Genomic DNA, 13285 nt, shown 5'->3' on the forward strand with positions numbered 1-13285 from the left:
TTCGATGAGCTCATATCAATTTATTGATCATCATATCATATACAATAATAATTTAAAGATCTTCTTCCTCTATAACAGAAAATATGAAAAGATAAAGATGTTTTCATATTATGAGAATATCATATCATGTGATACAAGTTTAAAGAAAAAACCAAGTATTACATGTAAACAAATTATATTACTGTGAATCTATACTGTATTACATGTTCGATACAATGTCATCGCATTATACTATTATATAATAGTATAATATATTATTATAGCAGTATACAGTATACTAGTATAGTATAATATTAAGATGCATCCAGCTTATTAAACCAAACCTCGAATCAAATCTAGAGACGAGCAGCTTCGAGCCAATTCTTGGGTATCACATGTATACTTGAAGCCATAATGCTAGAAATTGATCTGAAATTTCAGATAAAAAAAATTATCAATTGCAATAATCACATGACTAAATTGTTCTAATGGAATTTAAATAATTTAATTCTCTAAAGTAATAATTTATTTCTTTAAAGTAAATTCTTTCTCTCTATCTGAGATTTCTAATTGATGAGATATTCTAATTTTTAGCATTGTGAACATAAAGCCACGTGAAACACAGAATGTTTGAATGACCAAGAAAGATAGAAAAATATTTGTATTATTAAGTGAAAGCATCCACAATTGACATCATTGTTACACTGCTGATTTCAGGTAGAGTAGCTTTTGAGTAGGGTGAGAAGAGTTTACTCCACGCCTGCCCTAGCACAGAAGTCTACATAAGTGTTTATTTTTTCTTCTTCTCGAGATTCCCTTGTTTGGACTTCCGATCCAACATAAAGCGTCACAACTCCATAATAAATTTGGATCAAGATCCTGTGATAGTCTCTTCGAGGATTAGATGTTTCTCGATTAACTCAATCTTATTTCCTTCAGTGCGATGCTTCCAAAGTCAAAATTTCTCGCATAAACGAGGATACAAGTGCTTACTAAGAGTAAATTTTGGGTAAAGAAACATCACGTTTCCATACATCCCACAAAACATGATCTGACTGTCTTAATCTTCACAAGACTTGCTTGAAAAATAGGCGCCAACAATTGAAAAAAAAAAAAAATTAAAATTACAGTATGGATCACAGAAATGTTTGTTGACGCTCATAACTTTAACTCGCAGCTCGTCTTTAAGTTCGGTTCAATAATCCGGATGCATTTTTAGTATACACTATTATATAATAATATAATATCAATATATTCAACCTAACTTAAACCTACATATATACATGAGCAACTCAACTTCCGTCCAGAATTATGGTAATAACGACGAAATTGTATTGTTCAATTTAGATTTCTTTTTTCAAGTACTTTCCCTTCACATGACGGTACTTTTCATTTTGACAAAAATGCTATGCCTACAAGATAGATATCTTTAAGCTGATCCTTGAAACTATCGTTCGATAAAGATCACCGACTTCCTCTTGGCCATTCCTGACTTCTGCATATCACATACATTTAAGTGTTTAGTAAAAATATATTAAGCTTGCAAACATTGTAAAATTTTTGAAAACTTAATCCCTTTTTCAGTCAAACTTTTATGATAGCATAGCTCGAGCCAACACATTCCATATTGCCGCTATTATTGTATAATCATGTCTCGTTTCCATTCTATATCAGAGGGAATTTCCTTATTGTTATGAGAGAGACGGTAATTCGGCACTACATTTCTTAGAGAAATAAAAAATTCCAGACAAAAATTGAACCATCCATGCAATTAATTCAGTCTAATATAGTGCTGATTTCTAATTCTGGACAGTAACTTGAAGTGTATCACCTTTATCAATCAAAGTAAAAAAAGGAAGGCAATACATTAAGACACTTCAAATCAATGTCTAGAATTATAAATCTTGAATTGCATTCTAAAGTGTAACAGCAACACTGTAATTACAGTTAGTAAACAAAATATTAATTAAAATAACGTCCACGATTGCCACTATTATTCCAGTTTCCACCTCGACCGCGTGGATTGCCCATGGTATATCCCCTGTTGTAACTTCCTCTGTTGTAACCACCGCTGCGATTATCATTAAAGCCGCCACTATTCCCACCGTAAGACTCGTTATTCGAGATTGGACCGCGGTAACCTCCACCTCCCCGCATCATTTTTGGAGGTGTGTTAAAGTTACCGCGAAAGCCGGTTACATGTCCCCTGGGAGGTCGCGCTGATTGAAAACCACCACCGGTTATCGGCTCCAACTCGTGACGACAAGCATTCATGCTGCATAATGCCTTAATCACGCTCAATATCTGAAAAAAAAAAATTTATAGTGTTATCGAAGCTACATTCCAAAATGTCTTCTCCAAAGAAAATTTTACTTGATAATATAATATATAATATATTATGTTTTTGAAACGTAGTCCAAGATATTGTTTACCAAATATAAAAAAAAATTGATAAAAAGAGAGAGAGAAAGAGAACTATTTTTTCTAAGTATAATAAAAAAGATATTAAGTTAATGCACAAAAGATGTCATATTTGTAAAATAAAATTCTATATAAAAATAGCAGTAAAATTAAAGCAAAATTGTCATTAATGGTTTCAATATATTTTATTGTAACTAAAAATATTTTTTGCTTATTCAAAAATTTTTCAAATCTTTTAAGAACTCTGGATCTTATTGAAGACTTCTAGTCTATAAAATATTTCTATTTTAATATATTTCTTGCAAGAATGTTTATTTTTTCATTTCTGACATTATAATCTTAGTACTAGCCAGAAGTTTCAATACAAAATTTAATAGAAAAATGACAAATCTTTTACGATAATGTGTCTTGATGTAAATACATCTTAAAATTTCAAGTTTGATTTATACCTTTTCTTCAGTCGGACTCAACTCTAGAATTGTTTCTGGATCCTTGGATGCCCTAACTACAAGACTTTCTAAAGCTGGTCTCAGAGCAACGATAGCTGCTGCATGTTGCGGATCCATATCCAAGTTGATCCAGTTGTCCAGTTTAATCACGCCATCCACGTATTCTACTTTACGTGACCCAAACAGTAATAGATGTATAGGCGACACCATAGTCATTTGCTTGCAAGATACAGCTCTCGTGCGAATCTAATGAAACAAGAGAAGAATTATCGTGAGAGAGAGAGAGAGAAATGTTCATATTATCCATACAGCACACATATCCAAAATTAAAACATAAAATATCTTATATCTCATTCTGAATATTGTGCTGTCTAAATACCTTTTCACCAAACACGAAGAACGGGAATGGAAAGTTTTGTTCGAAGTTACTGCAATTCACCGATGTCTTATGAATCAGCGCAGCCTTCGATTCTGTGGTGAGAACTTTCCGCTTCTCCTTATGATAGCACACATTGGGGTACAGACCCATGCACAACAGTGCAGTAATGGTGTCGAGACGCGGATCCGCACCTGCTTGATAATTTAGTGGCATGGGGCACAGAGTCTCCTCGGGAAAACCAGCGCTTTGCAATAGCGCTTGTAGTTGATTCTATACATATGGAATAATAAGTCATTATCACGAGTATATAAGGATTTATGCTAGCCACATCGCAATTCTACCGACCTTAGCTTCCCAGGTAATTCGTAAAGTTGGTAGACTCAGGCTCTTTGAATCACAGAACGTTTGTTCTGCCCATTCACCACCTGTTCTCGCTTCTTCCCATGCTTGAAAAGCATGAAACATTGCGACATGGTCACTGAATCTAGCACCGGCAAACCACTTTTGTTGAGCAGTCAATCTTTTCACATCCGGACCCATGTTGTATACCTCGGGGAAAGTGGTACTATTTGCGGCCATCGTCGAGAGCGCGTCGCCCACACGAAACATACATCCTAGGATCATCATTTTTCCCAACCGCGGTTCTATAGGTAAACGCGCCAAAATCTTGCCAAGAGGCGTTAATTCATCGTTTTTATCCAAGCATTTCATTTCTGCGTGCATAGAAATACAAAGTCTTAGAAATTAATTAATTACAGGAAAAGAAAATGATAAAAGATATGTACCTCTTAATACAACTTCCGCTTCAATCACAGCATCAATAGGAGGCGGCTCAATTGCCTTTGATAAGAATTGACCGATATTGCCTAATCTTAATAGCTTGATACTCAACGCCAATTCGTGCAGAGGCGTCCTGAACATTTCTGGCGTCATGTGTTCATCCATCTTATTGAATCGGGCTTTTGAGCATAGATGGAAACAGAAGCCAGGCCTAACGCGACCTGCTCTACCTTTGCGTTGTTCGAGATTCGTTTTACTGGCCCAAACAGTTGCGTAATTAGTCATATTATTGTGCGAAGTAAATAACTTCATTTTGGCCTTACAAGAATCTATAACGTAGACGACATCGTTGATCGTGATTGAAGTTTCTGCAATATTTGTGGATAAAATAATCTTCGTTACAAATGACGGGACAGGATCAAAAACTTTACGCTGATCTTCTCTCGGTAATTGCGAATGTAGTGGGATAATGAGATAAGACGATCCGCCAAAAAGAGAATGTTGCTGAAGGTGTTTCATCAATGCGAATATCAAATTCCATCCAGGAAGGAAAATCAGCACAGCACCTGGAATATCCTGTCTTTTAATATACATAAGAAGCGCCTCTATTAACTCAAAGCTTATCTCTTTCTCTGTCAGCTGTCCCATAGCGTTCTTTGTTTCGATAGAATAATTATTGCCGATGACTTTATTCAGATTTTCTTCTGGTTCTGCGTCTGGTATTGGCAAATCGTCTGCTTCCTTAGATTTACGTTTTCCGGAACTTGTAGGTGGAAAAAAATTCGTCAGCTGTATACAGTCCTCCAAGAAATATTGCTGAACGGGATACGCTCTGCCAGGAATCTCCACCACAGGACATTTGTTGAAATACTCGCTGAACAATGTTGTATCAATTGTAGCAGACATGAGAATGATTCTGAGATCAGGATAGAGATGTATCATATCTCTGAGCACCACCATAATAAAATCTGAATTGACATCTCGCTCATGAATTTCATCAACTATAACGTGCGATACGCCTCTAAGGCCACCCTCCAGCTTTCTCAAGAGTACACCAATAGTGCAAAACATTATACTGGCATAGGGTCTCGGTAAGTACGACTCAAACCTCACGGAATATCCAATCGACTGTCCCAAAGCCTCGCATCTCTCGGCGGCGACTCGGTCAGCCACAGAAACGGCGGAGATTCTTCTGGGTTGAGTGACAACTATACTGCAATATGCACCTTGGCCGGATGCGATATAATCGTCCAGAATGAACTGGCAAACCTGTGTAGTCTTACCACATCCCGTATTTCCACGTATGATAATGATTGGATTTTCATTAATTGCATTCATGATCTCGCTTTTTTTGTTGAAAACGGGGAGACTTGATCTTTCTTTGATGCTTGCCTGCAAATTAGAGTCCTGCTGCAGCTTTTCTCGCTGTTCGTTCATTAAATCTTCTGACAACTGATCCAGAGATGTTGTTGCCAATGGTCCCTCATCTATATTACATCCAGTCCACGGATTCCAATTTGGCTGAGGTGGTGACCAGCTTACGACACCGGCAGGTTGCGGTACGGAAGATATGAAGTCGTCCAAAACTTGATTCGTTAGCAAAGATACGCCAGCAGTTAATGTATCTTTGTCGTCTTTTGGTGCAGTTTTATTATTATCTTCTGTTGTAATTGACTATATTTTGAACATTTCATTTTTTATTATAAATCTAATTAGATATTTTGATACATCTACAGATATATATATATATATATATATATATATATATATATAAAATAAGGATAATTAAAATTATTAATACCTGTTTAATATCAATTGGTCTTATATCTAAACTTATTAAAACGTCATGAATCTGACTCTCCAGTTCCGGTGAAATTTTGACGGGATAAGGTCTCATCTGTTCAGTATCCTTATTCTTTTTTAATGTACCACTAAATGCTTCAATTACACCTAGATGATATAGTTGGCGAACAATAGATAAAGCACAGCTTTTTGAAGCTGTTTGTTTGTTTGATCCAGTTTCGCGGCCAGTTATAGCTGAAATATTAAAATATTAAGAGAATTATCACATTCTTACGTAATACAGTTAAATGTATTTAAATAAATATAATAAAAATTAACATACTTCGTCCAAGTTGTTTAATATAAAGTGACATTTCTGCCATAAAACTCCTGTGAAAAATAATGTCTGTTATAGATAATATAAAATGTATTATACATTATTAATATAATTAATAATTAAGGGAACAATGTGAAAGAAACATACATAATTAACACAATTTGAATATACAAAAATATTTTAAATAACTGAATAAGATATTTACTGTATATTGAAAAAATTATTAATATAAAAAATAAATTTAAACTAAAAAATAATTTTTGTATATTAATTTTACTTATTGAAAAATAAGTAAATATAATATCAATATAAGTAATAATTACTTTACTGTTATATTGTTATAATTTCTTATAAAATTTGTCAAAATAATGGCATACAAAATAATTACATTTCTTGTGATAAACATCTATATCAAAGGTAAACTTTTTGTTTCACTTATTCCCTCAATTAATTACAATGAATAATGACTCACCATTTGAAGATGTCACAGATGACCACATTGGAGTACATTGAAGAAAGTTTCTTTATGTTGCACCAAAACCATTATTAAATCATTTTAATAAAAGTTTTGGTTTAACGCATTTATCATTTGTGCAGAAGAGAGTCATCGTCGACTCTTTTGCACCAGCTTTAGATATAAGTGAGCAATATACTCCAAAATGGCCTTGTTAAATCTCAAATGGTACAACAATCAGCAAGCAATTGTTCATAATAATAAAACATATAAATTGAACTATGCACTGCATTGCAATGCCATTCCAATGTTCTAGAAAAAGTCCATTTGCAAGACTCCATACCTCGTATGATCCGGACCGACCGGAGTATATTTGTAATCTGCATTAATTTTGTTAGTTTGCATAAACTGATGTAGCTTGGACTTGGCATTTTCTATCGTCCAGTTCCCGTGTATCCCAGAGTTTACGTCAACATCCTCAGCATCTTCCACTTTCTTTTGATCAGCCAGCCTATACATGTATGTATGATTACTCTGGCCACGTTCATTGTACGGTCTATATGCTTGACCAATGTCATTTGGTCCCATGCCTCCTTGAAACACTGATTTTATTGGTGTTGAAACTTCGATTTTAATAGCATCTGGTGTCATCGTCGGTATTCCAGCATCTTTCGGTACATCGTTTGGATTCACGCGATTCGTACGTACTAAATAGTTGACATAATCTCTCGCAGCATTTCCTTGCGCGTCCTTCTTGTTAGTCGAATTTCCTGCGCCAACATAGTCGAAGCCAGGTATTCGTAATTCGCAGAGGAAACGTTGTCTGTGCTTCGGTCCTGCGAAACATAAATAATCCATACAATCCATTTCGATTAATTTGAACGGAATAAAATCGACAGATATATTTACCTGTTGGTCTAACATCAAATTGCGGTTCTTTGCCGTTCTTCGCACACCATTGGTGGAAGAAGGATTTTATATCGCCCATTTTTCGAACCTTTCGTTACTATTCTTAGATGTTAACGTTCTTTTGTTGTATATGAAGAAATAGTAAATGTTAATAAAGTAACCGTCTCGTATTTTTCGCTTATATTTCTAAAAGAGCGATGATAAAACTAGACACGAAACCAGCAAAATGTCGAGAAAGTTAATTTAACCTAACTTAACGTAAGAGGCGATTCACTTACGTTGCAAATACTTCGTTGACCAATCAGCAGAAAGGATTATATGAATTGACCAATCAAAGTATACCAAAGCATTTAGAACGTGAAATATATCTAGGAAATGATACGAAATATATTGTAAAATACAAATTGGAATGTGCCCTATACCCATGATAGAAGAAATAATATTGGCCTAGTTTCCACTGAGGATTTAATCCGGATTAGAATGTAAGAACCAACCAATTCCAGTTGAGTATTCCCCTGTTACAGTCGAATGACAGGGGAATGCTCGACTGTAGTTGATTGGTTCTTATATTCTGATCCGGATTAAATTCTCGGCGGAAACTAGGTCAATGTCGTAAGAAACTAATATTCGTAGTCAGGCCTTAAAGCCATTCTTCATTGATCGTATCGTAGCGTCGAAAGTATCATGCGACTTTAAAATTGAAGCATCAGATTGGCTGAAGCAACAAGCTTGTGACGTCTACGATATGACCAATGGCCTTTATATTTAAGATTTCCTTAAATTTATCTTCAGATACTGTACGAATTATTTCATTGGCTGCTGAGCATCTAAAGATAAATTTAAGGAAATTGACGACTATCATTCGTCAATTTTGACGTGATCATTTTTGTCGCTGTAACAGGCGGTTTGAGCAACTCAAATCTAAAAATTTACTCTTATGCCTGTATTCATAGTCTTGTACTTAAGGCTTTCTTAAATTTATCTTTAGATGCTTAGCAGCCAATAGTAGCGAATAGTAGTAGGTACATTTCGCTTGTCTGCTTCTGTCTTTTCGCGAGTTCTGATTGGCTTTCGCTTTTCCGCTTTCCGTCAAGGTATGAATCCGGCCTAAGGCTCCTCGCGCTTCTTGATTTACCTTTACTTAGTCACAGTACTTACCGCGCAGCAGGCTATTTGTCTAATTTCACACGCAAATATCTCTTAAACAAGAGCCCATACACTCAAATCCTTTTACACTTTTTATATTGTACTTTCAACCCCGCCTTTCGAATGAATTCCAATCAATCCAACCAGTCCCCATGAATAATCCTAGAGTGCGCCACAGACATCTTTCAATTCAATTTGTCAACGTCATATAAAAACATGATAAATCTAATCTAATCTAATCTCTAATCTTATATATTTTAAATAGTTAATGTTTATGGAAATATAAATTTTACTGTTTTAATCAAATATCATACTTGAATGCAACAGTTTTAATTAATTTTTACGTATTTTTATTGTACTTTTTTTCATTTGATTGTACATTTTGAAAAAATACATATTAATTTAACAATTCAAAATTTTTTGTTTAAAAATTATTAAATACTTATTCACTATAATTAATTTTAATTAACTGTTCATTCTAATGTTACTGCAGCAAGTAATAACACAAGTTTTGTTAAGAGACGAAATTTTTTTATAGTTTAATAAAATATATTTTTAAAATAATCCTCTTAAAAATATAATTATTTAATACATTTCGAAATAGTTATATTAGAAATTAAATTTACGTACATCATAAAAGTATTTACGTTAGAAATGTGCAAAGATCTTATCAAGTCTTTTCCGTATGTCACAAAAATATTATTCGCACTTACGAGTATTTAAAAATTTATGAAAAAATGTTTGTACAACACTAACTTATTAATAAAACGTAGATATGTGCGACAATAGTAAAACCTATAATCTACTTAATACTTAACTACAGCTGCGAATAAAAATTGCATCGAACTACACTTCTGTTCGGTGAAAGGAAAGCTATTATAAGTAATGTTTTTTTTTTCCTTTTAACGAGTACGTTATTAATTTCTAATCTTGATTGTACTTTCAACTATGTTGGAAGCAATTTAATAGATTTTTGCATTCCAATATCACCAAGCAGTAATATATATCAATTCCTATTTGTACCGTATTTTACATATGATAAAATTTGAGATTCGAATCTTTCGCACGATTGGAAAAAAGAATTTCGTAAAATTTGTCAAGTCATTCTCGCAAGCGATAAAGTTTACTATGTCATTAATCTACAAAGTAAACAGACTCTCGAGATGCCTACAAAGCAAAATTATATTATTTAATAGCCTATAATGAGCAATAACAAGTAATGATTAATATACATTCAATTTATTGTCATAATCATACAACAATAGATAGACTTTTTAACTTACTTATTTAATTTTTTACTTAACGAGTAAAACTCACCAACGAAGAATTGATTATAAAATTTTATAGCAGTGACAGTTTGATGCTGATCGAGTGAATATTCTATTTTTTTACAAGTACTATCTGTCAATGCTAACATGACCTTGGTAAGAAAAATGACCGCATTTTAGGAATAAATCATACATTAAAAAATTGTTCACAAATTGTATTAATTTTCATGACTTGTTTATGTGAACAAATTGATATAAATATTACAAAGTGAGGAAGATTAAAGAGCCTATTCTGTAACTCCTAATGGCTTTAACAATCGTTAAATTGTCGTTGCGCAGCTTTTTTACTGTATACAAAATCTGCGCAATGACACTATAACGATATTGTTGCAGTCATTAAGAATTACAGAATAGAGCCCCCTAAGTCAATACATTTTTTATTATTTAATTGTATATAATTATTAAAGGACTCTGAAAATTGAAAATTAAAATATTCCAAGTTAAAGGCTTTGAAAATAACAGTTCAATAAATGTGCACAAATTTTTAACTAGTTTTATGTATTATATATAATTCATATTAAGTTAACATTACAAACTTCCGAACGTATTCATCCTCAACGAAATCACAATTTTATTATTGTATGGTTATGATAATAAACTGAATGTATATTAATTATTACTTATCGCTCATTATAGACCATTAAACAATGCAGTTTTGCTTTATTATGTCATAATATAAAAAAAATATATTATTTCGATCTCGTTTAAAAGATGAAAGGCAAGTTACTCGGGGCCGTCGCTAGTTTCGGGGTGTTAATGACTCTGGGGCTGTGTGGTGTTTTGCGTGCAGAGAGAGGAGTGAAAGATGGTGTTGTTGTGGCAGAAAGATGTTTCCTCAATGGTTTCATAGGCGTTCGTACTGGTGTCTTGTTGATATTGAGTCTATTAGCACTCCTTAGTATCTGTTCTGGCAACATTGAGCTGTGTAATTCCTCTCTGTCCGTCATATGGCCCTGAAACTGATTATATGTCGTATCTGTGACACTATTAACAGGTGACTGCGATTCCTTTCTTTTCTGTCCGCCTTTGGAAGATCTGCCTGATTTTTGACCAATCTTTGGAAGTCTTCCGCTCCTTCTGATCTTGGATACAGTGATAGTAGGCTTATTCTTGTCGCCGTTTTTATTTCTGCGTTTTAACGACGAATTGGGAGATGGGCTGAACAGTTTGCGTTTCGATAACCCTAGTACTGGCCCTCTGTGAACGCTCAACATACCTGGCGTTCGCTTAGAACTATTTAAAGGCGATTTCTTGATTGATTTATCTTTTGCTTCTTTTCTTGCTTTCTTTTTCGACTCCCTCTCGAGAGTGACACTTTCCCAACTCTCTGCTAAAACATTTTCCAACGATGTGCCATAAATAGTAAACATCTGATTATGATTAGTTTCGTAATCCTTAATCAATTTCCTCAGTTCTGCTTCTATTTTGGGTAACTTCCTTTGTATAGCATTGCGTTCTTTTTCTTCCATCAACAATTGGCCCCCGCGATTGTGATAGCGATCGGGATTGTTTGCTCGCTGAAGCAAATCCTTAACTTTCGTTATCAAATTTTCGCGTTGTTCTAGAAGCTCAAATATCGTTCGATTATCGTTATAAAATTTGCGCAGTCTCTCCACTTCTAACTCGTGCAATGACAACAAATCCTCTGTGAATGTGTTAGAAAAAAATGGTGCAAATGTGTTTCTTTCTGCTTCACAATATTTGCACAAGTCCCATAAATTCAGTAGTTCATATCTAATCTGTGTGACATACTTGAGGATGTTCTCTTTTCTTTTTTCCTTACATCGCTTTATTTCTGCTGCAAGACCAGTTACAGTATTAGTGTTGTATCCAGGATGTCTTTCAAGAAATGATTGACAAACATCATCAGGTTCGTCGAGATATTTCCATAATGCCAATAAATCTTCCTTCATTTTTTCGACGCAGCACTTTGTATCTTCTATCTGCATACTCAATTCATCCTTGTACTCTTTCAGTTTTGTCATATTGTTCGTATTCAGCACAAACTCTTCAGGATTGTTGCAGATTAACTCTATAAATGGCGAAGATGGAGATATTTCCAAATCATTCATCATTTTGATTATGGAACGACGTATATCTGTAAAAACATTCTCCAAATGTGTCTTTTCAATCTCTTGCTTTTGTAGATAAAGTTTAAAACTCTCAAGATCTTGTTCTGTAGGTACAACATCCTCGACTATGTTTAACGCTTTGCAGCCGAGCTTCTTACAAATTTCTTGTTCCTTCGACAATAATTCCTTGAGGATTACAATACGTTCTTTCTTTATGCACTCTAAATTTTGTAAATCTGTTTGAAGAATTTGTTCGACTTTGCACAAAGGGACATGATCATACGTTTTAGGTATCACCTCCATTTGCAATTCTGCATACAATGACGTTGTTTGTTTAAAGAGATCCTGTATGTTAGCAAACAACAGCTGCTGCTTTGACTGTGCCTCAGCAACCATGTCGTTTAACAATTCCTTTACGTGACTATGCGCTTGGTCATAGTATGTCGATCGCATATCCCTGGTACATCCAATGCCTTCCCAGGTTTTCTGCAGCACGTCGAATGCCTGTTCGAGTTCCTTGACTATTTTTTGCACAACAGGCTTCCACTCCGGTTGATCGGCCATAATTCCTACCTCTTTATTTTCTTCGAGAAAGAATAATATCCAAGTTAAGAGTACGGCTCAATACGGTTGTTATAAATTGTGCATCGTCGCATACATACCTCAATCTCTAGAAAATGTCAACCTATTGCACGAAAGAAATTCACACGCGTCACTTTTCTCAGGAAACGACGCCACAGTAAACGCATGCCGTTAGCTTTTTGAATTTAAACGGTCTGTATGCGTGTTTTGTTGAGTTTGCTCGATGGCGTTGCTATCGCAGCACCGAAGCGTTCCGAAATTCATAAAAAGTTGTACATACGTTGAAAAGAACAGGGAGTCGATTATGCTGAATTCACACTGCGTATGATATTCAGTAGAATTTGGCTGCGTTCAGTAGAAAAGCAACTTTACAATTGGCTGTTCTTTTTAGCCGAACTTCTTGCACGATTTATCTTGTTTCTTTTTGTCTCCAATGTGAAGAGAAAAGGAAAAATGAACTATGCAAGAACTTTAGTTAAAAAGAACAGATTTCTTGTTAGATCTGTTTTTTTTATTCCTGAGGTCTGTTTTTTTTTATTGTTGCACTTTCTGAACTGGTATACATAGTGCAATAAGTTAAAGTGAACCAAATATACGTTTCTTTCACTTCAACTTATTGCATCGAGTCGGAATGCAGCAATAAAATATTGTACAAATTCTTCACTCT

At 34.4% G+C, this 13285-nt stretch overlaps 2 protein-coding genes across 4 annotated transcripts; both read right to left on the minus strand.

Moving 5' to 3' along the window:
- Positions 1-7909, minus strand: mle (dosage compensation regulator mle). Of its 3 annotated transcripts, XM_087404381.1 has the most exons (11): positions 7769-7909; positions 7491-7676; positions 6925-7417; positions 6134-6180; positions 5810-6045; positions 4014-5682; positions 3574-3941; positions 3229-3498; positions 2850-3095; positions 1962-2283; positions 1-408 (listed from the first exon to the last, which is right to left on the minus strand). In XM_087404381.1, the coding sequence occupies exons 2-11, from the start codon at positions 7567-7569 to the stop codon at positions 371-373; spliced, it is 3768 nt and encodes a 1255-aa protein (XP_087260507.1). In that variant the 5' UTR covers positions 7570-7676; positions 7769-7909; the 3' UTR covers positions 1-370. The 3 variants fall into 3 exon arrangements, with proteins under 3 accessions (XP_087260507.1, XP_087260508.1, XP_087260509.1); XM_087404382.1 differs by lacking the exon at positions 7769-7909 and having other exon boundaries at positions 1-2283; positions 7491-7762; XM_087404383.1 differs by lacking the exons at positions 6925-7417; positions 7491-7676; positions 7769-7909 and adding an exon at positions 6600-6893.
- A 1236-nt stretch (positions 7910-9145) lies between these two features.
- Positions 9146-12851, minus strand: LOC105151116 (protein regulator of cytokinesis 1). Its single transcript, XM_011064655.2, has 2 exons — positions 12699-12851; positions 9146-12620 (listed from the first exon to the last, which is right to left on the minus strand). Exon 2 carries the CDS (start codon positions 12598-12600, stop codon positions 10669-10671), a length of 1932 nt encoding a protein of 643 aa, XP_011062957.1. The 5' UTR covers positions 12601-12620; positions 12699-12851; the 3' UTR covers positions 9146-10668.
- Between the last annotated feature and the right edge of the window lie 434 nt (positions 12852-13285).

The sequence above is a fragment of the Acromyrmex echinatior genome, chromosome 3, assembly GCF_024713525.1.
Source record: "Acromyrmex echinatior isolate Ae372 chromosome 3, ASM2471352v2, whole genome shotgun sequence".
NCBI classification, from domain to species: domain Eukaryota; kingdom Metazoa; phylum Arthropoda; class Insecta; order Hymenoptera; family Formicidae; genus Acromyrmex; species Acromyrmex echinatior.

Coding starts and splice junctions, on each gene's coding strand:
- mle (XM_087404381.1), bottom strand. CDS start 7,569: ATGGGCGATATAAAATCCTTCTTCCACCAATGGTGTGCGAAGAACGGC. Junction 7,418..7,490: donor ATTTGATGTTAGACCAACAG/GTAAATATATCT, acceptor TATGTTTCGCAG/GACCGAAGCACAGACAACGT. Junction 409..1,961: donor CTGGAATAATAGTGGCAATC/GTGGACGTTATT, acceptor CTGAAATTTCAG/ATCAATTTCTAGCATTATGG.
- LOC105151116 (XM_011064655.2), bottom strand. CDS start 12,600: ATGGCCGATCAACCGGAGTGGAAGCCTGTTGTGCAAAAAATAGTCAAG.